This window comes from Capricornis sumatraensis, chromosome 10 (assembly GCF_032405125.1).
Source record: "Capricornis sumatraensis isolate serow.1 chromosome 10, serow.2, whole genome shotgun sequence".
Taxonomy (NCBI): Eukaryota; Metazoa; Chordata; class Mammalia; order Artiodactyla; family Bovidae; genus Capricornis; species Capricornis sumatraensis.
Window position 1 is genome coordinate 61,114,681 of NC_091078.1, and position 26,845 is coordinate 61,141,525.

At 43.1% G+C, this 26,845-nt stretch overlaps 1 protein-coding gene and 1 non-coding gene across 2 annotated transcripts in view; both read right to left on the reverse strand.

Annotated features, from left to right (window-relative positions):
- Positions 1-18,366, reverse strand: part of ANO10 (anoctamin 10) — a 219,882-nt gene extending 201,516 nt beyond the window's left edge. The window contains exons 1-4 of the mRNA XM_068982198.1: positions 18,270-18,366; positions 6,765-6,917; positions 3,369-3,566; positions 2,117-2,251 (exon numbers count right to left, since the gene is read on the reverse strand). Coding sequence (XP_068838299.1) covers positions 2,117-2,251; positions 3,369-3,566; positions 6,765-6,903 — 472 coding nt within the window. The 5' untranslated portion in view covers positions 6,904-6,917; positions 18,270-18,366. The remainder of the gene's footprint in view (positions 1-2,116; positions 2,252-3,368; positions 3,567-6,764; positions 6,918-18,269) is intronic.
- Positions 18,367-22,908: 4,542 nt separating this feature from the next.
- Positions 22,909-22,977, reverse strand: LOC138088079 (small nucleolar RNA SNORD36). Its single transcript, XR_011145665.1, has one exon. It is a non-coding gene; the product is annotated as a small nucleolar RNA SNORD36 (small nucleolar RNA).
- Positions 22,978-26,845: the final 3,868 nt, after the last annotated feature.

Consider the following 26,845-nt stretch of genomic DNA (forward strand, 5'->3'; position numbering starts at 1 on the left):
ATCCCTGGGATTCTCCAGGCAATAACACTGGAGTGGCTGCCATTTCCTTCTCCAATGCATGAAAGTGAAAAGTGAAAGTGAAAAGTAAAATTGAAGTCACTCAGTCATGTCCGACCCTCAGCGACCCCATGGACTGCAGCCTTCCAGGCTTCTCCATCCATGGGATCTTCCAGGTAAGAGTACTGGAGTGGGGTGCCATTGCCTTCTCCTCAACAGTCACTAGGTTAAGTGCAAGTCAAAAACTACAATGAGATAGCACCTCATACCTGTTAGGATGGCTACTATCAAAATATCAGAACATTGGGCAACTGTGGGCAAGGAAGTGGAGAAACTGCAATGCTGTACACTGTTGGCGGGAATCTGAAATGGTACAGTCCCTGTGGAAAACAGGATGCAACTACTCCGAAAAAGTTAAAAACAGAATTACCATATGATCCAGGAAGTCATTTCTTGTTATACACCAAAAAGAACTGAAAGCAGGATCTCAAAGAAATATGTGTATACCCATGGTCATTACATCATTACGCACAATAACCAAAAAGTGGAGGCAACCCAAGCAGTCACTGATGAAGGAGTGAATAAACAATATGCGGTACACACATACAATGGAACACTGCTGCTGCTGCTGCTAAGTCGCTTCAGTCGTGTCCGACCCTGTGCAACCCCAGAGACGGCAGCCCACCAGTCTCTGCCATCCTTGGGATTCTCCAGGCAAGAACACTGGAGTGGGTTGCCATTTCCTTCTCCAATGCATGAAAGTGAAAAGTGAAAGTGAAGTCGCTCAGTTGTGTCCGACTCTTAGCCACCCCATGGACCGCAGCCTACCAGGCTCCTCCGTCCATGGGATTTTCTAGGCAAGAGTACTGGAGTGGGGTGCCATTGCCTTCTCCACAATGGAACATTGTGTAGTCAGTCTTAAACAGAAGGGAATTCTGACACCTGCTACAACAAAGATAAACCTGGAGGACATTACACCAAGTGAAATATGCCAGTCACAAAAAGAGAAACACTGTGTGATTTCACTTATTTGAGATACATAGAACAGTCAAAATGGTCAAGACAAAAGTAAAATGGCGGTTGCCAGGTCTTAGACCAAGACAAGGTGGGAGAGTGATTATTTAATGGATACAGAGTGTCAGTTTCACAAGACGGAAAGAACTATGGAGATGGATGGTGTTGATGGCTGTAAAACATTATGAATGTATTTAATACCAATGAACCGTACATTTAAAAGTTTTGGAAATGGTAAATTTTATGTTATATGTACTTCAGCACATTAAAGAAAAAAGAGAGAAACTTAAGAGATATAATAACAACAACAAAAAAAACGAGTGATCTATGATTGAATCTTGGTTTAAACAAACTATTTGGTGACAAGTGAGAAAGTCTGAATATGGACTGACTTGGGCACCTGTCCTCCTGGATGACACTGATTATTACAAGGAAATGAGACTGGGGACACAAAAACCAATATGTTTAAAGAATTTCTTAGGCAGCAAAAATGCTCTGGGCCTTGCTATTATCTGGGTTTAGGGAAAATTTGGAATTACATGTCATAAATACTTTCAGTCTACAAACTGATATTTTCATTCAAACGGAATTATACAAAATCAGAAAGTTACAAACTGCTAATTTGCATTCAGGTATGATGTCCCACTGCGACTCTTCTTAAGCCTTTCTATGTTTGTATCTGTTCATACCCAGTGAGATGAGAGGAGATGGGAGGAAGGCTCCAGGAGAAGACCATGTGTCTAGTTTTTATTCCTCCACAGATTTTCATTACACTATAATGTCTGGGCATACGGTAAACTTGGCTAATTTTAACTGAGTAATATGCAAATGCATTCACACTGAATTTTAAGCTTACTGAATGCTGTGAACCTTGATAAAGAAGAAGTTGAGAACCATAAAGAATAAATAAGTTGATCTAAAGCTACAATATCATGAAGGTCTAAAGGCAAAATATATAATGGTGAAAAAATAAACTATTGTAAAGTTGTGTAAGTTTTTCAGTAAGGGTGGAAAAAGTCATTATAATTTGTTATTTACATATACTAAGCAAAATATAATTGCATCAGAATGTATATTCGTGAAATTAGTTGATACAATAACTTACATAATGATTTTCCTGGGTACAATTTTGCCTGGGGATAACCAGGGATCATTTTTTCATCTCTGGCTCGAAGATTTTCAAGTTCATGTTTGATAATGAATTGACGTTCTGCCATGCTGAGAAAATCATCATTATCATCTAAAACAAAACAAAAACTCACAGTTATTTTCTCAGTATTAGCCAAAACAAAATCTAAAATATTCAAATAACCTGGGATTATGAAATAATGGTATAGACAATAAGTAATTACCATAAAGAGTAATCCAAGTAATAAAAATTACATAGAAAAGGATATAAGAATAAAAATATTCTGTAATGCCTTCACATAATACAGTTCTTCAATCATTACGCTGATGATCATATGGCTCAAACAACCAAATGCAGGGCAACAACTTGCTTGCCCTCATTTAACTGAAAGGAACAGAAAGTAATATATTCTTTAACAATATTTTTAATTAGGAATGGATCTGAAGTTTGCCTACAAGGCAAATACTCTTCAAAACTCTCAAGCCCAGGCCGATTTCCTTGTGGAATCCAACATCCCTCACATAAAAGAAGGAGAAGAAAGTCTGATAAGAAAATAGTGTCATCTTTTGACAGGTGAATCCCCTCAAATGTGGTGAATTCCACCTCAATCATTTATTTACCAATATATAAAAATCCAGAGTGACTGAGTCTGAAGAAGTCCAATTGTATCTTCTAACTCTGAAAGGCCTTGGAAGGACCAGCTAGTTTGGTTCTGAAAGCAACCTCCCACTCTGCTTTCACAGCCATCCTGGATTTCACAGTTCTTTCCAGAAATCACTCTCTTCTGAAACCCCCTTTGAGGCCAGAACAGAAGCAAGATAGGGGATTACAGGATATGAAATACTACTGTGCTTCTTACTTATATCAATCTAATGAGCACCACCATTCTAAGACTTAGAATTATATAAATAAGTGACATATGTCATCTTAGTTTATGATCATCTATTCAGAGGCTATCAAGTAAATCTGCAACCCCAAACCTGATCCCACATGGTTTGATAAATAAAATTTTATTGGTACATAGCTTCATTCATTTGCTTCTTATGGCTGCAGGCTGCTTTTGCTTGACAAAGGTTGTGCTGAATAACTCTGAGAGATCATAGCGTCCACACAGCCTAAAATATTTACTATCAGGCCCTTTACTGGAAAACTTCGCTGACCCCTGATCTATTCATCAAAGACTTCATTTTGATAAACTGACTCTGATAGAAACAATCTTGGAACTTACCATCAAAATCTTTGAAGTTGTGTCGGGTTCCATACGTGAAGGCTCTCATGGTGTTATCGCTGCACTCTTTCACCATTCCCACTGCTTCTGCCCCCAGCAGCAGTCGAATCTTGGAGGCACCGACAAGATATAAGTTCTGATTTTCTAGTGTTTCTTTCTCATATTTATTTAACAACGGTCTAAACAACAGCTGAGCACCTTCGGAAACAAAAGATGAGCACAATCTCAGAAACTGATAAACATAAAAGTTTCAAATATGAAAGCCTTTTAAATAAGTATTCTGTTTCTAGTTTGGCAGAAGGCAAATAAATTACATTAACAATTTAAATCCATCTCCCAAATAAATAACAAATAAAAGTAAGTTGGGGAAGGTAGTTCTTTATAGCTTTTTGAAATAAATGCCAAAACTGGAAAATGTAATAAGTGGCCTGTCAGTTACTCAAATTAGAAGTAGATATTAGACAAGAATCAAATATTTGTTAGCTCTAAATATAAAACTGCACTAAGTAAAAATATGAAGCAAAAGGATATAATATAAAAAATACAAAAACTTAAGAAAATTAGTTTGAAATAAAATATCCCAATAAAAATGCAACAAATGTAACACAATTATAGAAGACTGCAGATTGTGTGAATGTTAAATACTGAATAATAAAGAGTGAAATAATTTTCCAATGATTATTCCCATAAATATTAATATATTCAATTAGGTTTAAAGTAGATATTGTTATTTGATAATGTATATATAATTATTTCACTTAGAAGACTGTAGAAAAAGGAATTTTTCCTAATTTTTAATTTCTATCTACATCAGACTTTTTAAGGTGTGTTTATATCTTTACTATTTATCCTCTATGAAGTGTTGACAGGAGTTATAAAAATACCAATCAGATGGATAATGAGCAGAATTTATATTTTACTTATCCAGTAAGGTTAACTTGCTATGGCATTATTATTTAGGTACTTTACAACAGAGGCGTTAAAGGCTTTAATTAAAAAATAAATAAAAGATATGTTCAATTTAAAGAAAACACAAATGGCTCTTAAACAGAAAATCCTTAATATTATCCATATTAAGATAAATGCAAAACAACACCAATATGTAATTTTTCAATTCTCACACTACAAAAATCAAGTTAGATTGAAAAAATAGATGGTGGGGGTGTTAGCCACGAAAGGGCTCCACCCCACCCAGATCTCCCCTCCAAAGAACCTGCTGTGAGAAGCAGAGCTGACTGACACCATCTGCCTGTCCCCCTTTGGCTGCAGCACCCCCACACCTAGGCCATGGGCTGAACCCCACGGGACAGTGGAATGAAGCCATTGTGCAATGCTGAGCCTGGCTAATATGTTCTCAGAACCATGCTGTAGTCTGAGGCTTTTCCTATCCAAGTCTCCTTCCTTCCCTCTCTCCTTTCACAAGCTTCAGACACGTACCAAAGTCAGAAGCCTATCACTGTCTAAGCCTGCTCCTTCCTACTTTATCTTTCTACAGATGATCCTCTCTACAAACCTCCTGTGCAATAAATCCCACTTGGCATCTCTTGCTTGAAAGACCCAAATGACCCAGCATGTAGGGAGGGTACTCTCAGACATGGCTAGGGGAACAAAAACTGCTATAACCTTCATGGAGAACCATTAGCCAGAATGTTGTTCTGAAAAAGAGCACTCTCTCATCGCAACCCCCTGACACCTGAAGCAATGACTTGCTCATGTGATTCCTTTAGGATTTGTTTTCATGCCACCAGACAACATGCTTTTAGAGCTATTCTTTTTTAACTTTGGCAAATGAGGATTAAACTCTCTTTCCAACCCACCTCCCTCATTTCTACCCACCATTCTCACAATATCATTATATCATCCTTTTCATTCCGTCAACAGTACTTTCATTATTACGACTACATACAGTTGAGCCTCACAACATGCTATGATTTTCCTTTCCTACAATTTACCATTTTCCCAAAAGTTGGTATCTATCTTGTTTCATAATGTGCTTAGTTTATTATATACTTACTGATAATTCAATCCCCCAAGCTAACTGATTAAGTCTTCCCTCAATACACTGCCATGAGAAAGAGTCTGACAACATTATCTTTCCAGAGATCTTATCTTTACTCTACCCTCACATGTTGTTGGCAGCTGGGTGAGTTCAGAATTCTAGACTGAAACCATTTTCCTTCAGAAATGAAGATATTACTTCACTGCCTTCTAGCTTCCAGTGTTTCTGACCTATTTTCTATTTTTGGAAGTCTGTAGTGTCTTCCTGTCCCCAGGATTCTGAAACGTTCCAATCATATGCGCCAGTTTCAGCCAGTCTGGGCATTACATGGGCCCATTCAACCTGAAAAAGCATACACCAGTCCTGAGATTTTTTTTGATCATTTCTTCCTCTCCTTTTTCTCTGTTTCCTTTCTAGAACTCCTTTTATATACCTCCTGGACATTTTTAGGGGGTGTTTTGTGTGGTTTTATGAAGTGTCTGATGAAGGACTGATGCTAAGGCTGAAGCTCCAATACTCTGGCCACCTGATGTGAAGAGACGATTCACTGGAAAAGACCTTGATGCTAGGAAAGATTGAGGGCAAGAAGAGAAGGGGACGACAGAGGATGAGATGGTTGGATGGCATCACTGACTTGACGGACATGAGTTTGAGCAGACTCAGGGAGATAGTGAAGGACAGGGAAGCCTGGTGTGCTGCAGTTCATGGGGTTGCCGAGACACAACTTGGCAACTGAACAATGACAACAAAGTGTCTGCTCGTGTAAAATGCCCTCCACCTCTTTCCCAGGTCCAGCCCCCTTTCTGCCAGAGAGCTGAGGGTTAAACTTTGGCTTCCTCCATGAAGTCATCCCTTACCACCTGAAAAGCATCATCAAGCATCACTTCTTCCTTCCCTTTACTTTCATAGCAAGCACACATACAAGACTCATTTTTAAGTATCCTGCGCTGTTTTCTAACAGCTTTTTCATTAGCTTTTTTCCTATTCCTTTGACTTCCTGGATCTAGCATTCAGTCTCCTTACCCTGACAGTAATATCTTTGCTGTCGGAGACACGTTTCTGTCCCTCTTAGCATCACAACCAACACGTAAAGAATACTCAAAGATATTCGTACATTTGACAAATTTTTATTAAGTACCTACTATGCACCAGGTACTGTACACAGGTGCAGAGTTTACAGCTGTGAACAAAATCACTCAGGTTGTTTACGGTCTAAGAGAGACTTACAACCTAACGTTGACCTAAGACCTCCTTTCAAGTCCTAGGTATAGAACAATGAGCAAAGAAATGAACATCAATTTTAAAAATAGATCAACCAGAAAACTGTGAAACACATTTGTAAATACAGTTTTACTCAAGTGGGCATGACTAACTCGGAGTAATATTCATTTACTCACCTCCATCCTTCTTTTTAGTGATGATCCTGGCTTTCAGCCATTCTTTGGTTTCCTCCTTGACATCCTGAGCAAGTTCTATGACGACCAAAGGCAGGAAAGAACTCTCATGAGTATCCAGAGCGGATAAGGTCACTTTCATCTTTGACAAACTTGCTGAAAATAAGAAGTAAACATGGGTTCTCACAGGAAAAAAACAAACATAGACTATATCTGTATTTTCTCTTAATGAAAATTAACCACAATTCACCACAAGTCTGGCTTCTTAGACAAAAGGAATTTTCCCATGATCCAGATGGGTTACATGCCAGGCTCACCCAACGGTTCACAGCATTTGTGGGGGCCAGGCACTGCACAAAAACAAGGAAACAACACCCTTGTTTGTAAGCAGATCAGAATATGGTGGAGGGGACATTCAGGTAAGTGATGAGATAACAGTGTGAAAGGTACTCTCACAAGAGGACTAAGAAAGGATTTACAGAGGGTATGACTGACCTGAACAGGACTTAGAAGGATGAACGAGAGTTTGCCAGATGGACAATGGATGGCAATCCAGGTAGAGGAAATAGAGTGCCCCCTACAAAATGATGATGACAAATAGCCAAGAGACTCAGAGAAATACAAGTGATTAGTTACGGCTGGAGCATGAACTATGTTTTAAGGGAGGGAGGATGGGAGTGGACTGGAACCCAATGAGGGCTCCTGACTATTACAAAGCAACTGCGCCTTGTCAACATACAACAGAAGTCATCAGTTCATCATGAGCAGGGGGCTGACACAGTCCAGCTTCATGTTGCAGTATGCAGTCTATGTCCCCAGCATCAGCTGCCCCTCACAGTGTCCCTAACTTTCTCAGAGGGATCATCTTTATCTCTGTTACCAAGCCTGAAAACTGTCACAGTCAATCTGGAGACCCACTGATGGTATCAGTCACTAAGGCCTAATGACCTCTCCTAAAGTGTTTCTCATGTCAATCTCTCTAACTCAGTGATTCTCATCAGGGGCAATTTTCAGACTTTGGACTCCTTTATTCTAACTTTGTACTTAATGGAAGTTTTAATGACTCCAAAGCACAAGTGCAAATAGATTACTGGGTACAATCACAGAAGGAGTGACCAACAACACAGGGCATCTTTCCTTTCTTTGGAGGAACTCACGGTCTTGCAGCAAGCTGATCAAACAGACCAAGACTGGCCTGGACTCAAGCTTTTGTTTTTCACTAACAGAGCATAAGTTTTGTTTGGGGCAACACAGGTATTATAAGTTAATGTTGGATGCAAATTATACTACAGATACACCAGGAATGCTATTTCCAGGTATCAGCCAAATGAGAGTCAGCAGGCTAGGCTGCCAGGTCAAAATAGGACTGAGTTCTCACCTTCAAATAGCTGATAATGTGGTCAGGAATTATATAGAATGACAAAAGAGTTAGCAATTAGAGCTATGGGAACTCAGAATACCTCATATACAAAAGTTAATGGTCCAGCAAAGAGGGAAGCATGTTCTATGCAAGGAGCAACACGTGTAAAGTCAATGAAGTGAGGGTGAAGTCCTGACCAGAGCAGGGTGATAACATGTTTGTAAGCTGCAACCATATGGGAAAGTCTGCTGCCATTTACATCTGACTCAATAGTCAGTAAGAAGTCACAGGAGGTTTATGAGCAGACGACTGACTATGTGCCAGGGTGATATAAATCCCAACAGGTACATTTAGGGGGCTTTGTCCTGGTATTCTTTCAATTCCTTTGAATCTCTGAAATTCCTCGTAACAAAAAGTTTGGGAAAAGGTTAATTTACCAATAGACTATAGGGGCTTACCATCATCATCTTTTACATGGAAATATCAAATACAACAAACATTAATCATGGGGTTACTATGGGCCAGGTCATGATGGAGTCTAAAGGTACAGAAGTAAATAAGATCAATATCTTACTTTTGAGAAGCGAGAGTACATCAAATCATTCTAACACACAGACTCAGTGCTGGGTTGACGAAAAAGTTCATTCGGGTTTTTCTATTGCACCTTATGGAAAACGTGAAAGAACTTATTGGCCAACCCAATATAATAGCAATAACCAGAAGGGCAGGGGCAAACTGAGGAGGGAAAAGGACTTTCTGGGAAAGGAGCCTGAGAACTAGAAAGCCTTCAACTTGGAAAAGATACACAGATGACTCCAAGGTTTCTAACCAGGGACATGGGAAGAATGGCTGTATATGAGCAAACAGCAAAGACGGAAGGAATGGTGAGGTTAAGGACAATAAAGAAAGGGTTCAAAAGGGCATATGTGCACAGGCATCAAAGGTCAAAGCTTTTTCGCCTTTATGCACTGCCTAATGTATGGCAGAAAGTGAAGAGGAACTAAAAAGCCTCTTGATGAAAGTGAAAGAGGAGAGTGAAAAAGTTGGCTTAAAGCTCAACATTCAGAAAACGAAGATCATGGCATCTGGTCCCATCACTTCATGGCAAATAGATGGCGAAACAGTGGAAACAGTGTCAGACTTTAATTTTGTGAGCTCCAAAATCACTGCAGATGGTGACTGCAGCCATGAAATTAAGACGCTTACTCCTTGGAAGAAAAGTTATGACCAACCTAGATAGCATATTCAAAAGCAGAGACATTACTTTGCCAACAAAGGCTCATCTAGTCAAGGCTATGGTTTTTCCAGGGGTCATGTATGGATGTGAGAGTTGGACTGTGAAGAAAGCTGAGTGCCAAAGAATTGATGCTTTTGAACTGTGGTGTTGGAGAAGACTCTTGAGAGTCCCTTGGACTGCAAGGAGATCCAACCAGTCCACTCTAAAGGAGATCAGTCCTGGGTGTTCTTTGGAAGGAATGATGCTAAAGCTGAAACTCCAGTACTTTGGCCACCTCATGCGAAGAGTTGACTCACTGGAAAAGACTCTGATGCTGGGAGGGATTGGGGGCAGGAGGAGAAGGGGACGACCGAGGATGAGATGGCTGGATGGCATCACCGATTTGATGGACATGAGTTTGGGTAAACTCCGGGAGCTGGTGATGGACAGGGAGGCCTGGTGTGCTGTGATTCATGGGGTCGCAAAGAGTCAGACATGACTGAGTGACTGTACTGAACTGAACTGAATTTAAGTGAAAGAAATGGCAACCCACTCCAGTATTCTTGCCTGTAGAATCCCATGGACAGAGTGGCCTGGTAGGCTACAGCCCATGGGCTCGCAAGAGTTAGACACAGTGATTAAACCACCACCAAAGTGAGTGAGAATTATTCACAATCAACAAGTCATAAAACAATCTTTCTGAGAAACTAGAGGCAGGTTTCAGTTCTCAACAAGCATATGGGCTCTATCTAGAAATTCACAGTAAATACTTGCTCCTTTCAGTTTTGAAACATGACCTTAACCTTAAAAAGATGTCCCATATGTTACAGACAAAAATGTCACAATCTCTGATATACAAAGAATTCTTACAAATCAACAATAGCACAATAGAAGGAAAACTGAATTGACAAGTCACAAAGAAGAAATAAAGAGGACAACACACTTGAAAAGATGTTCAAAGTTACTAAGAAAAGAATGCAAAGTAACAATGAGATGTTTTCCCTTTCCAGATTTGTTGAAAGGTAGACAGAACCCAGATGGTCTGGCACAAGAGCAGAAAAGTTGGCATTTTCACATATTGCTGTCAGATGTTGTAACTTGAGTCCACCTTCCCATAAAGAACAGTAGCAATCTGAAACACGGTATTAAATACACCATTCAAGAAAACATTGCCAGTTCTAGGAATTTATGTTGTTGTCCAGTTTTTCAGTCATGTCCGACTCAGATCACTCCAGGCTTCCCTGTCCTTCACTATCTCCAGGAGTTTGCTCAGTTTCATGCCCATTGAGTCAATAATGCCATCCAATCATCTCTTCTCCTGTGGCCCCCTTCCCCTCTTGCCTTCAATCTTTCCTAGCATCAGGGTCTTTTCCAAAGAGTTGACTCCTTCACATCAGGTGGCCAAAGTACTGGAGCTTCAGCATCAGTCCTTGTAATGAATATTCAGGAATTTATACCAAAAATAAAAAATGTACACAGAAGAAGTTCATTACAACTCTTTTGTCTATCTTTCCTATAATGTCAAACAGGAAGGCGGCTAACTAAAGTCTAACTATACAACAGAATCATTAATACCAGGATACAGCTCCAACTCCATTAACGTGAGAATGTTTCATAACACTATAAGGTAAAAATGCAGAATGTGACCCCATTTATGAATATATATTATCCATAGTAATTGTAAAATGACAACACTAGCTACTGCATTCAAAGCACTGGGCTATGTTTTTCTTTTTCTTTTCTGCCTGTGCTGCTCTGCATGCAGGAACCTAAGCTTCCTGACCAGGGATGAACCCATGGCCCCTACAGGAGAAGCGCAAAGTCCTAAACATTGGATCACCAGGGAATTACCCAGGGCTATACACTTTTTGGCTCAGTCAGTAAAGAATCTGCCTGTAACACAGGAGACCTGGGATGATCTCTGGGTTGGGAAGATCCCCTGAAGGAGGGCATGGCAACCCACTCTGGTATTCTTGCCTGAAGAATTCCCATGGACAGAGGAGTCTGGTGAGCAATAGTCTATGGGGTCACAAAGAGTCAGACACGACTGAGTGGCTAAGCACACAAGAGTCCCACACCAACCTCGTGAAGAAGGAACTTCGATGATTTCACTTTACAGAAGAGGAAACTGAGGTGAAAGAAGTAAAACAGTCCACATCACAGTCACAAAGAGGGGAACTGGGCTTCAAAACCAGACAGCCTGATGCCAGAGCTCACAACCTTAACCACAAGTGTGTATATATACCTACTCATCACATATGACAGACTTTGTACTACACACACTTGCGTTAGTCACATGTGGGTATGTGTATTTAACAAAAATTCCATCAATGATTAGGCAGCTATATTTTTCCTTGGCCATTTTCAGGTAGTAGGATTCATGATCATTTTTATTTTCTTTACACTTTTCTAATTTGAATTTTAGTGAGCACGTGTTTCTTATGATTAGAAACAAATACCTTCTATGTTCATAAAATAGAAAACTCAACTTTTCAATAACAGGTGTAAAATATACACTGCAATAAAGACCAAAAGATACTTCCGAAATGACATATGCAATATTTTGCTTTACTCCTAAGATTAAAAACATATTAACTTTGAACACAAGAAGTTGCCCGGCTTCAAAAGGTTCTTTTGTTTAGTTTTGGGTAAAAGCATATAAACTGAAAGAACTTGTTACCTATTCAGGAGACTGGCAAAACCACTGCAGAAGCTGGACTAGGATAGAACTTTTAGAACAAAAGGAGCCTTAGGCATCAATTAGTCCCAAGACCACATACTATTTCACGTTAATAAAACCTGAAGTTACACATGCCAAGAGGAGCAACCCCACGTCCAAGGAGCGGTGGCTGCACAGGTGCAGGAGGGCCAAGAGGAGCTACTCCATGTTCAAGTTCAGGAGGGAAGGCTGTGAGGAAATACCCCTCGTCCAAGGTAAGGAGCATCGGCTGCGCTTTGCTGGAGCAGCTGTGAAGAGATACCCCAAATCCAAGGTAAGAGAAACCCAAGTAAGACAGTAGGTGTTGCGAGAGGCAAGAGGGCAGACACACAAACCATAATCACAGAAAACTAGTCAATCTAATCCCACGGACCACAGCCTTGTCTAACTCAATGAAACTAAGCCATGCACAGTGTGAAAAGGCAAAATGATAGATACTAAAGAGGAACTCTCCAGGTCGGTAGGTGCCCAATATGCTATTGGAGATCAGTGGAGAAATAACTCCAGAAAGAAGGAAGGGATGGAGCCAAAGCAAAAACAATACCCAGTTGTGGATGTGACTGGTGATAGAAGCAAGGTCCGATGCTGTAAAGAGCAATATTGCATAGGAACCTGGAATGTCAGGTCCATGAATCAAGGCAAATTGGAAGCGGTCAAACAGGAGATGGCAAGAGTGAACATTGACATTCTAGGAATCAGCGAACTAAAACGGACTGGGATGGGTGAATTTAACTCAGATGACCATTATATCTACTACTGTGGGCAGGAATCCATTAGAAGAAATGGAGTAGCCATCATGGTCAACAAGAGTCCAAAATGCAGTACTTGGATGCAATCTCAAAAACGACAGAATGATCTCTGTTCATCTCCAAGGCAAACCATTCAATATCACAGTAATCCAAGTCTACGCCCCAACCAGTAACACTGAAGAAGCTGAAGCTGAACGGTTCTATGAAGACCTCCAAGACCTTTTAGAACTAACACCCAAAAAAGATGTCCTTTTCATTATAGGGGACTGGAATGCAAAAATAGGAAGTCAAGAAACACCTGGGGTAACAGGCAAATTTGGCCTTGGAATACAGAATGAAGCAAGGCAAAGGCTAATAGAGTTTTGCCAAGAGAACACACTGGTCATAGCAAACACCCTCTTCCAACAACTCTACACATGGACATCACCAGATGGTTAACACCGAAATCAGATTGATTATATTCTTTGCAGCCAAAGATGGAGAAGCTCTATACAGTCAGCAAAAACAAGACCAGGAGCTGACTGTGGCTCAGATCATGAACTCCTTAATGCCAAATTCAGACTTAAATTGAAGAAAGTAGGGAAAACCACTAGACCATTCAGGTATGACCTAAATCAAATCCCTTATGATTATACAGTGGAAGTGAGAAATAGATTTAAGGGCCTAGATCTGATAGATAGAGTGCCTGATGAACTATGGATGGAGGTTTGTGACATTGTACAGGAGACAGGGATCAAGACCATCCCCATGGAAAAGAAATGCAAAAAAGCAAAATGGCTGTCTAGGGAGGCCTTAGAAATAGCTGTGAAAAGAAGAGAGGCAAAACGCAAAGGAGAAAAGGAAAGACATAAGCATCTGAATGCAGAGTTCCAAAGAATAGCAAGGAGAGATAAGAAAGCCTTCCTCAGCAATCAATGCAAAGAAATGGAAAACAACAGAATGGGAAAGACTAGAGATCTCTTCAAGAAAATTACAGATACCAAGGCAACATTTCATGCAAAGAAGGGCTCGATAAAGGACAGAAATGGTATGGACCTAACAGAAGCACAGCCCTGGGATTTCTTTGGAAGGAATGATGCTAAAGCTGAAACTCCAGTACTTTGGCCACATCATGTGAAGAGTTGACTCACTGGAAAAGACTGATGCTGGGAGGGATTGGGGGCAGGAGGAGAAGGGGACGACAGAGGATGAGATGGCTGGATGGCATCACTGACTCGATGGACGTGAGTCTGAGTGAACTCTGGGAGTTGGTGATGGACAGGGAGGCCTGGCGTGCTGCGATGCATGGGGTCGCAGAGTCGGACACTACTGAGCGACTGAACTGAACTGACTGAAGTTAAACAACCATTGTAGCAGAAAGAGGACTGAAATCCAGCACTCTTTCAATGATACCATGCCGTATGCAAAGAACCTTTTTCCCCCTTTTTATGAACTTAGCCAATAATGTTGGTTTATAGTCTCACCACAGCAGTGGCCTTACCACAGCTGTGTAGCCAGCCACGCACTTTTGATCATTAAGAGACCCACAGACTAACACAAGTGCCAGTGCTGCTTAGGCTCTGCTCTGAGCAGTTCAGTGGAGCTTGGTAAGCTTTGACCCCTCCAAGGCTCCAGTACATAAGATGCTCTTGGAGCATCTTTCAACACTGCTTGTTTTCAGGTGCTTCCACTGGGATGGCACTTACAGGCTGGGTGACCTAAGAGACAGGAACCTCTCTTAAATGACCATGGTCCTGTCCCTGAAGCCCTGTGCCCTCCTTCCCGGGCCCTCTACTCAGGGAATTTCCATCATGGCATGGTATCACCCCTGGGGATGCTCTCTCCTCAGGCAGTCCTGCCCCTCTCTGGGCTCTGCATGCAACATCACTCTTGTGGTTCACTGACCAGTGCAATCCAGGCCTGTCCCAAACCCACCTCTCCACATGGGTGGGCCCAACAGAGTGGATATCAAGTGTAAGGTGGTAAAAATAAGAAACCTCACGGCGGCCAGGACTAAGCCGAGTTCTGCAATCCACTTTCACCAGAGGGTCTTAATAGGAGCTGGTTTCACCACTGGGGCTTCCCTGGTGGCTCAGAGGTTAAAGCGTCTGCCTGGCATGCAGGAGACCTGGGTTCAATCCCTGGGTCGGGAAGATCCCCTGGAGAAGGAAATGGCAACCCACTCCAGTACTCTTGCCTGGAGAATCCCATGGGGGGAGGAGCCTGGTAGGCTACAGTCCATGGGGTCGCAAAGAGTCGGACACGACTGAGCGACTTCACTTCACCATTACCATCCACACTAGATTAGTGTGTGTGTTAGTCACTCAATTGTGTCCAACTCTTTGCGACCCCACAAACTGTAGCCTGTCAGGCTTCTCTGTCCATGGAATTCTTCAGGCAAGAGTACTGGAGTGGATTGCCATTTCCTTCTCCACAGACTCTTCCCAATTCAGGGACTGAACCCTGGTCTCCTGCATCTCAGGCAGATTCTTTACCACTTGAGTAGTACGTGGAACCAAAAAACCAGGTGGGGGGACCTGGTGGGTTTAAGTGTGGGCATGGCAGAGGGCCTCACAGTTCCTGTTGGGGCCAATCTGAAAACAGGCAATGATTCAACACATAGATTTCCTGGACACAAGGGAGTAGAATGATTCTGCTACCATAGCCAGTGTCCCCTTTTATCCAGAAAGTTGGCCAGGCCAGCACCCAGGAATAACTACACGACACAGAGCAGCTAGGTTCCACATACCCTTCGCACAGGGTCAGTAGACAGCCATCCCAAACTCCTTCTCCTTTATCATGTATTGAATTGCACACAGGGCTAAAGGAGACCTACAAAGGAACTGGCTCCTGGTTGCTTTTATGTTAGCTATTGGAATCACCCGCCTATAATAAGAGTGAAATCCTGACCACGTGGTGGCCGAAACACACGTGCACAAAGAAACTCACTGTGAGTTCAACCAAGAGGGTGGGGGGTGTTCACATATTTTATCAAGGATCAAAAAAAATAAGAGTAACAACCTCTTACTTCTCTTCTTGAGTTTGGGTAAAGAAGAAAAGTCAATGGAATTATCATAAATTCAAAGATTAATAATAAGTAAATGGACAAGCCTGTCTTTAGGAATCACCTTACATCAGACTCAAGGAGAAGCTCTGATCAAAATGACAAAAATACTTTCAGTCATAAAGTAGAGCAGGAACACGTCAGTGAGAGAAAACTGAAGGGCTACACTGATCAAGCTGGAAGACAAGAGAGATTTCCTAGGAGAAAAGTTGCAATTTTAATGGCTGGTGTTAGAAGGAAAAGGGACAGGACCTCTCCTAGGGCTCCCGAGGTCTAAGACAACTTAGAGACAGCCTCTAAAACCTCGGCAGGTAGTTAATTATGAGACAGTCCCCCCCGCTCAGAGTCACCTAAGATGTGGGCAGATCTGAGAATGGAATTTGAGCACCGCACACCCCCACCCTTCACTAGAGTTCCACAGGGACACCCCCAACACAGGGAAGATGCTGAGGCCCATTCCCTGAGGCACATATCTGGGGACCTCCCGGCCTCAAGACTCCACAAAAAGGTGTGGGAGAGTTGAGACATGATGCCATAAAGACGACCTGGTCACAGCAGCCCAGACCTGATTACATGCTGCACTCAATAGTCTGTCTACATTTAGCACCCCAGACACTGTCAAGATTTCTGCTTCTTTGGGCTGGAATAATGTCTGAGAACCTAGAGCAACAATGAATCTCCTAAGCACAAGACCTGGCACACAGCTGAACCCCTCCGAAGTGATAAAAGAATGAATTCACCTGATGAACTCACCACCATTTATGAAGATGTTTAGGGAGAATTTTCAATGATCCAGGAAAATGCTAAAAATACAAAAGGAAAAAAGCAAAACACAAAGTAATACAACAATATGACCCCAATTATGTACTATGTACATTTAGTTATTTAGAATTCCCTGGTAGCTCAGTTGGTAAAGAATCTGCCTGCAGTGCAGGACACCCGGGTTCAGTTCCTGGGTTGGGAAGATCCCCTGGAGAAGAAATGGCAACCCACTTAAGTATTCTTGCCTGGAAAATCCAAAGGACAGAGGAGCCTGGCGGGCTACGGTCCATGGGGTCACAAGAGTCAGACATGACTTAGTGACGAAACCACCACAACATTTAGTTATGCAAAAAAAACAAAAATAAAGAAGTTGGTGATGGACAGGGAGGCCTGGCATGCTGCGATTCATGGGGTCGCAAAAAGTCAGACACGACTGAGCGACTGAACTGAACTGAACTGCACCAAAAGAGTTGGTGAAATAACATGGAGTTTTAATGTTCATCCTTTATACTTTTCTCTATCTTCTGAGTTTTCTTACAATGAAGAAAAGTTTCACTGAGCTTGTTGGTTTGTTTTTTTAAGTGGGCACACTTTCCAATTTACCAGGACTCTTCCTTCCCTTTCCAATATTTTAGGGCCTTTTCAATTTCATTCTTCATCTGCAGTTCTACAATATCTGGTCATAACAGATAAGATCTACTTTCCACAGTTAATTTGCAATTGTCTGTCATACTCACAGAATGGGCTGTTAGAAAACACCTAGTTCTCTAGCTCCATGTAACTTTAAGTTGAAAGTAATCACAAAAGAAAGATTTAAATATTTTTTAAAACCCCACAGGATTCGATTTTTAAACATTAAAACTCCACACGATTTAAAATATGTTAAATATCTGTGATGTTTTTCAATCCGAATAAACCTCAACTCTGAAAGGGTGGGACCTCCATACACCGTCTGGATTGCTGAAATGGGGTTTTTACAGAAGACAGCGCCCACCAGCCCTGGCGCGGCCACAGCTCCAGGTAAATTAGGAGAAGCACCCGGTCCAGTCACAGCTCTCAGGTGTCCCAGGCACTACCCTTGATTTGCATCTATTATTTAAGCTACACGATGTGTCCCTGTTGAAAGCCTGGAAACTCGATCGCCCCAATGTGAGAAACAGGAGAACTCACGAGCTGGCTGGGGTCACACGCGTTCCGACTGTCCACGGAAGCGTGAATCACCGGCCCCCGTGAGCTGGTCCTTCCCCAAAACGCCCTTCCCTGGGCTTCGCCGACTTCGCCATCCCGAATCACCTCATTGCCCACAGGTCTGGAACACCTCAAGCCCCCGCATCCTGCCTCCACAAGCCACGAGAGTTCACCCTCACCAGATTTCTTCTATGAACCCTCCACCTCAGACCAACCGTGGCCCTCTGCAGCGTCCAAACCTGCGAATGCCACTCCCACCTGCGCTGCTCCCCGCTCCGCCCCCCGCCTCGAAAAATACCCGACCTCGGCGTCCCTCCGGGTCCCATCTCCCCATTCCCGGATTGCCAGCCCCGGAAGGTACACGGGAAGGAAGCGTCGCGCCGCCGCAGGGCAGCCCAGACTCAACGACCCGCAGCGACCTGGGCTCTGGCCGCCGAGTGTCAGGGGTCGCAGGCCCCCTACCTCACTCACCCGCCGCCTCAGCGCTCCACGTCTTCGGGGGCGGGCCCGAGAGCCGGCGAGTCCCCGAAAGCCCGGCGAGCAACTCTCGGGGCTGGAGGGGGCAGGGGCCTGCGGGGCGGGCGCTGCTGAGCGCTGGGCGTGGCAGGCGTAGCGGGGCCAAGACGCAATCTCGCGCAGGCGGGGCGGGGCCGCGGGGGTGGCGGGGCCGCGGTGGGGGTGGGCGGGGCCGCGGTGGGGTGGGCGGGGCTTGGTGCTGGGGCCTAGCGGTGAGTCACCCCCGGCGGAGAGACCTAGCTGCCCCAGAGAAACGCCAGACGAGCCAAACCCCGCTGTCGCCTGCAATGAGAGCTGAGGCTGCTAAGGAAAAGGGTTGCCTTTGGGGCTGGCACTTCGCGTGTGGGCGGGACCACGGTAGGAGAGGCGGGGTTTCCCAAGGCTGTCCAGCAGGACGGGGGCAGGACCAAAATGGAGAGGCGGGGCCTCCTAGGACTGGGCTGTCACTCCAAGAGTCCAAAGGCGACCCATAAAGAAATATGGCCCTTTCACATTTTCCTCTTTTCCTGTCTCTTAAGGCCCAAACTGGGGTTTTCCGGGTGGCTCAGTGATAAAGAATTCTCCTGTCAATGCAGGAGACGCGGAATCGAGCCACCGATTGGGAAGATCCCCTGGCAAAGGAAATGGCAACCTTCTCCAGTATTATCTGTAAAATCCCATGGACAAGAGCAGCCTCGCAGGCTGTGGTCCAGGAGGTTGCAAGGAGTCGGACACGACTGAGTGAGCACAGAAGGTCCAGAATCCAACTTTCTTGTCACTTTCAAATATAAGAACAAGTCTCATTTTAGTTGTAATTCACTTTCAGGTAATGAAAAGTCCAAATCCAGTATATTATTAAAACTTCATATCCAATATAGCCAAATATCTTATAGATTATAGCCTCCTAGCCCCGCCGTCCCCTACCTCGGAGAAAACCTCTTCAGTTCAGTTCAGTCGCTCAGTCGTGTCCAACTCTCTACGACCCCATGAATCGTAGCATGCCAGGCCTCCCTGTCCATCACCAACTCCCGGAGTTCACTCAGACTCAACGTCCATCGAGTCAGTGATGCCATCCAGCCATCTCATCCTCTGTCGTCCCCTTCTCCTCCTGCCCCCAATCCCTCCCATCATCAGTCTTTTCCAATGAGTCAACTCTTCACATGACGTGGCCCAAGTATTGGAGTTTCAGCTTTAGCATCATTCCTTCCAAAGAAATCCCAGGGCTGATCTCCTTGCAGTCCAAGGGACTCTTAAGAGTCTTCTCCAACACCACAGTTCAAAAGCATCAATTCTTCGGCACTCAGCTTTCTTCACAGTCCAACTCTCACACCCATACATGACCACAGGAAAAACCATAGCCTTGACTAGACAGACCTTAGTCGGCAAAGTAATGTCTCTACTTTTGAATATGCTATCTAGGTTAGTCATAACTTTCCTTCCAAGGAGTAAGCGTCTTTTAATTTCATGGCTGCAGTCACCATTTGCAGTGATTTTGGAGCCCCCCAAAATAAAGTCTGACACTGTTTCCACTGTTTCGCCATCTATTTGCCATGAAGTGATGGAAGCAGATGCCATGATCTTCGTTTTCTGAATGTTGAGCATTAAGCCAACTTTTTCACTCTCCACTTTCACTTTCATCAAGAAGCTTTTTAGTTCTTCTTCACTTTCTGCCATAAGGGTGGTGTCATCTGCATATCTGAGGTTATTGATATTTCTCCTGGCAATCTTGATTCCAGCTTGTGCTTCTTTCAGCCCAGCGTTTCTCATGATGTACTCTGCATATAAGTTAAATAAAGCTCTTACTCTCCCCTTTTTTCTCCATCCTAGCTATGTTAGTCTCCCTGCTCTGTCAGGAATTCACCAGCCACCCTCTACCATCTTTGCCACCTCCCACCTCGGGATCTGTGCCCTGGGGTTTTGTTCTCTCTGCTTTCAAAGCTCTTTGTTAATTAAGGAGATGATTTATTTCCTTCCTTCCCTCACAGGAATCTGGAATCAAATCCCATCTTCTCACCGAGGCCCTTTCTAGGTGAAGGTAAAGTTGCTCAGTCGTGTCTGACTCTTTGCAACCCCGTGGACTGTAACCTACTAGGCTTCTCCGTCCATGGGATTCTCCAGGCAAGAATACTGGAGTGGATTGCCATTTCCTTCTCCAGGGTATCTTCCCGACCCAGGGATCAAACCCGGGTCTCCCGCATTGGAGGCAGACGCTTTAACCTCTGAGCCACCAGGGAAACCACTTTCTAACTATTCTTTAATACCTGCTCTCCAGTCCATCTCACCATCTTAACATACTTCTTTTTTCCTTAGCGCTCATCACCTTCTAGCGCTTTATATTGTTTTTTGTCAATCTTTCACTAGGATGTAAGCTTCACAGGGGCAGAGATTTTTCAGTTTTATCCACGATACATCCCCAGTTAAGGATCCCAGTAGGCATGCAATAACTCTTAAAAGGAATAAGAGAAACAGTGAATGGTCACTTTCTCCCTCAGTTCATTGCAGACAGATGCCTGAAGTCCTACAGTGCCTGAGAGGCTGGGTCTGCTTTTCTGTCCCCTGACCCTGCTTTGTGTTTTCCAGGTTCAAGACAGGACAGAGGGAGACCAGAGATAGAGCACAGAAGCCTAATTACTTGGAAGGGACTGTGTGTTGATCTTTCTAGACTCCTAATGCTCTGTCATAGCAGCTCACAGCTTATTGATCAGTTCTCCTGTGGCCATCATGGTAGGGGGCCAGAAGTTCTTTTCTCTTCTGAAAATCAGGACAAATTGTTTATGAGGTTCTATAGGTTTAGACATTGATTACTCAATAGACCTTTTTTTTTTCAACTGCACACTTCCTATTTTCTCATTCCGTGAATTTATGGCCATCTCTCCATATAACATCTTCTGATATTTATATGCTGGAAGGAATGGAAAAATAAAAATTGAATGGAAATATTAAAAATGCCTTTCACAAAGAGGGTCTCCTTTCATCTCTACAATTAACACATTAAAACTGTAAATATGACAAATTAGTTGTTGGAAAACACAAATGGTAGACTTCAGTAAATTATATGGACTCCTGTATCAGTTAGCTGTGGCTGCGTAACAAACCACTACACAGAATTAGGGATTCCCTTCTCCACCACTCTCCTTTGGGACATTTCTTTCATAAGCTCTGGCACCCAGAACATCCTTTATCCAGTTCTGCTGGCCAGAAAGATACGAGTTCCTCTGGAGTTTGCTACCCTTTATATCTGTTGTGCTGCTCTGTGCAGCTGGGGCAGCCCTCAGGGCAATGTTGAGGGGAGAGAGAGAAAAACTGACAGAGATCCTCCCCCTACTTCATACAAGTGTCCCTCTTCCCATCTCCTCTGACCAGAGGGACAGGTTTTCTATCAGGGTCTAATTATTCATGTTACTGTACTATAGTAATGAAGTACTGTGACCAAGGAAGCTCCAGGACAGAGAAGGGAGAAGAAAAAACAATCATGAATTTTCACCCCTTTCTCCACCTTGTAGCATCCTTTTCCTATTTTGTCCAGAGGTTTAAGTAGTAATCAGTGGCAGACATAGGCTGCAGTGGAGTTACTCCATTTTGGCCAGAACCAGAACTGATCAATTTAATAAATGAAAAAATGTATTAATTTATATTTCTGTTATTATGAATGATGAGATATATGCATTTCATTTGCTACAAATTATTTATGTATTTTGTTTACTTTTCTACTGGATATAGAAATACTTCATATAATCATAAAAATAATTCCTTTCTTAGAAATGAATATCAAAACTTTTCTCAGTTTGACATGCCTTTTGAGTTCTCTTATGCTATTTTACTTGCTTTGGTTTTTTCCCTTTGATTGTTTTGGTTTTATTGGTCATGCAGACTTTTCCCATTAGTCAATTTTTACCAAACTTCTGTTTTACTACTTACTACGTTTAGTTACATTATACTTAGACCTACACCTCTCTTGTATCACTCTGAAAATCCTTCTATGGTTTCTTCTTCTTCTTTTTGGAAGAAGAACTTTTTATTACTTTTATGTACAGAAAACTCAGTAATGTGCACTTGACCAAGTTTGGTGGCTAGTTCTTTGATCTTTGCTTTCTCCGGCTTAGCAATATGAGCTACTGATTTTGAACCCAGGACACTGCCTCCCCAGTGATGGTAGATCTCACCATATCTGTCATTGTAATTGGTCCTGATGACTTCCACCAGTTTGGCCAGTGTGCCCTGGTCTTCTGAGTTGACTTGCGTGAAGGCCACAGTGTGTATAGGTCTTCCCGTGGACCAGACGCTCCAGCCTGGCCTTCTCCTTAATTATGAAATAGGGAACCCTATCTTACAGTGCAAGGCAGGCAGGAAGACCACGATCTGGAAAACAACATTAACTCTACAGTGTATTTTGAGCAAAAACAGTAACTTAAAAGCCAATGTAGAGAACCTACTGTTTAGCAAAGAGAACTCTACTCAAGGATCTGTGGTAACCTAAATGGGAAGAAAATCTAAAAAAGAGTGGATATATGTATATGTATAATGGATTCACTTTACTGTACAGCAGAAACTAACACAATGGTGTAAAGCAACTATATTCCAATAATTTTTTTTGAAAAAAGCTAACATGGTAGCAATTGCTCAGGGTTAAAAAGCTCATGTATTTCCACTTGAAGGTTTAATTGAGAAATTCACATGATTGCAATATGGTTTCTTCCTAATGTTTCATGATTTCACTTTTTTTCCTTTAAAAAATGGACCCATCAGGAATTTATTTTTGATGCAAGTTACATAGTGTAGATCCGACTTTACTTGATATCTTGATAGCTATGCATCTGCTCTACTTCATTTACTAACTAATCCATCTTTCCCTGATAGATTTTAAATGTCACTGTTACCATATATTAAATTTACTTCTGTATTTTCTGACTTTCACAATACATCATTTTGTTTCTTCAAACTCTCCAATATAACACACCCCGTCAGTTCTTGAATCCCTCATTCCCATCATGACTGTCTAGGAGAGCAGCCACTGAAGCCTCCCCTTCAGTAAACTTTTTCATTCCAGGCAACCATGCTGCTGCTGCTGCTGCTGCTAAGTCGCTTCAGTAGTGTCCGACTCTGTGCAACCCCATAGACAGCAGCCCACCAGGCTCCTCTGTCCCTGGGATTCTCCAGGCAAGAATACTGGAGTGGGTTGCCATTTCTTTCTCCACCAGGCAACCATAGCGGATTATTTATGGTACTTTTTCCACTGCATGCCCTAGATTTGCTATAACCCATTTCCTCTGGTAGCTCAGCTGGTGAAGAATCCACCTGCAGTGCAGGAGATCCTGGTTTGATTCCTGGGTCGGGAAGATCCCCTGGAGAAGGGATAGGCTACCCACTCCAGTATTCTTGGACTTCCCTGGGGGCTCAGATGGTGAAGAATATGCCTGCAATGTGGGAGACGTGGGTTCAATCCCTGGGTTGGGAAGATTCCCTGGAGAAGGGAACAACTACCCGCTCCAGTATTCTGGCCTGGAGAATTCCATGGACAGGGGAGCCTGGTGGGCTACAGTCCACGGGGTTGAAAAGAGTCAGACGGGACTGAATGACTTTGACTTTCACTTTTTGGGCTTCCCTGGTAGCTCAGCTGGTAAAGAGTCCACCTGCAATGCAGGAGCCCCTGGGTGGATTCCTGAGTTGGGAAGATCTCTTGGAGAAGGGATAGACTACCCACTCCAGTGTTCTTAGGCTTCCCCGGTGGCTCAGTCAGTAAAGAATCCGCTTGCAATGTGGGACACCTGAGTTTGATCCCTAAGTTGGGAAGATTCCCCTGGAGGAAGGCATGGCAACCCACTCCAGTATTCTCTGGAGAATCCACATGGACAGAGGAGCCTTGTGGGCTACAGTCCATGGTGTTGCAAAGAATAAGACACGATTGAGCACAGCACAGCATATTTTCCCCCAGTGACAAGTTCACCATTATCTTCAAACCTAGCCAGGTCAGACCCAATCCCAGATTCCCATCTTGAGGGTCTCATTTCTGCAATCACTTCCAATATCAAATATGTCAGACAAATTTCAATACAGAAAACAGAAATCACCCTGTGTATTTTACACAGGAAGAGATTGAATAAAGAGAATTAAGTCCTTACCAAATCATTGGGAGGCCTGGAGAAGCACTTCTAGGCTAGATATCTTGGAGTGAGTAACACTGCCAAACTGGTCCACCATGGGAGCTGCTACTTCTGAGGCTACTGGAGCCACAGCCTCTGCCTGAGTGTAGGAAAGGGGTATCTTATCCTGTGATCCCAGATCTCAGATTTGGATCAAAAAGCTGCCACAACCACTGCTGCTTCTTGACACCTGGGAAGCTTGAGAATAAAGAAGGAACTAGCTGCAATGAAACCACATCCTTCTCCTCCTGTGGCAGGGCCAGGAGCCACAGGAGGATGGTTTCCTAACTTCCACCTTCCTGATCTCAAGTGAATACATCTAACCGGATGCTATTTTTAGGCTTCCAATCCCTCAGCTAGCGCTTCTTCATATAAATCTTTCCCATTTCTTATGAAGTTTATTCCCAGGTAATTTACCTTTCTCATCACTAGTATAAATAAGATCTTTTCTTCCATTATAGCTTCTATTTGGTTGTTGTTGCTTGTTACATGAATATTATGCCTATTAATTTTATGCTCTGAATAAAATCTTTTACAGTTTATAAGTGGTTTATTCCGTGACAATCTCCAATTTTAGTCACACCATCTGAAAATTATACTTTTCCTTCTTTCCTTCTTGTCTGATTTCTGACATTAATACGCTCACTCTTCCCTACAGCATGGGATTCCCAGATGACTCAGTGGTAAAGAATCCAACTGCTAACTCAGGAGATGCAGGTTTGATCCCTGGGTCAAGAAGATCCCCTGGGGGAGGAAATGTCAACCTACTCCAATATTCTTACCAGGAGAATCCCATGGACAGAGGAGCCTGGCGGACTACAGTCCACAGGGTCGCAAAGCATTGGACATGACTAAGCAACTGAGCATATCCCTAGAGTACAACTAACCCCCGCACTCCTGTTAAGACTTTGTTTAAGATGGCATTTTCTCAGTAAGTCCTACTCTGATCTCCCTATTGAAAAGTGTAACCTACTCTCTAATCTTTTTTTTTTTTTTTTCTCTCTCTCTAATCTTTTGAAACTCTATCTTGCTGTTTTCATTCCTGCTCTCCATGGTCCTTCCTGAGTTTTCTTTAGTGTCTGTTCTTTCATGGACAGCTTCCAGTTTAATTCTTTGATGACTTTTTCTCTCCCCCTTCACTTCTTTCTGAAGTGCTACCAGCTCCTGTTTTATCTTATGTCTCACCTTCTCTCACGTGAGCTGCTTGCAGGCTTTGGATGTTGGTAGGGTTCACGCTCCTGGCTGGAAGGAGTTTTGCTCATGGGTTGGCATTAAGCGAGTGAATTTGGCCTTTATTTCTTCTCAGTGAAAAAATAGGCAGCTGGAGGGCTGCTCATCGCACAGTCTTCCTCTCTCCGAGCTCGCTGGCAGGCTTTCTCCTGAAAATACATGTTATTTCTGCCTGCGCCTTCCCTGAGCTTTGCCCTCTTTGCTTCCGTGCCGGGGTCCAGCCCCGGTGGATCCAGGGAATTCGAAGGGTGGACGGCGCTGGCGTGGAAAGACTTGTTTATTTATTAATATAAGATTAGATTAAGAAACTATAGTGCAGTAGGAAGATTAAGTGGAGAAAGAGGGCTGAATAGCTTGGTTTACGCGGAAGACCAATAAAATTCCAGACAAGGAATTTGCACCATCTACGTTGGGCCACCGGTGCCCGCTTGAATATCTAAGGGTGCCTCGCCTTAAGCTCCCTTTCTCGCAGATCTTAATAACCAGGGCAAATAAGTAGACCTGGCGAGCCTCCGCGCCCCAGATGGAAATTCAGCCTGAAATTAAAGTAAAGAGCAGAGGGAAGAAAAGGGAGAGAAAAAGAGAGAGAGAGAGAGACACGGGGGGAGCCAGATTTCCGAGAAACCAGGCCGAGACTAGTCCGAGAAACTGGTCTGAGAATCTGGTCCCGTCCTTTATTGTTCAGAAGGCCTTTTATACTTTTGATAAAACATGGAGATCAATGGGTAACACAAAGTTATGCAGCGTTAGCAGTCCAGACTCTTATCAAAACCAGGCTTTTCTCTCTGCATACCTAATTGTATACACAAGTCTTAGGTAATTTACATCATCTTCCAACCAAAAGGGCCAATTAACATTTTACAGCCTTTTTTCTGATAAGGGTTTGTCAACCACAAGACTTATTTGTGTTGATCTTCCCAAGGTCTGGTGCCACTCTCGGAAAGCACTAAAGAAAGTTACATTCTTAGACAGCAAGGATACAGCAACTTATAACAAGTAGAGGGAGTGCAGTGATTTATAGCAAAAGAGAAGCAATTAACTCAAAAGTCTAGTGTTGCTAACATCAAAACTACTATGTATCTTTTTCTACATCCTGCTTACATTAACATCCTTCCAGGTGCCTAAAAGATAAAGAATAAGGAGGTCTGGCAGCAATCCTTGAGTCAACAGTGAAAACCCTCT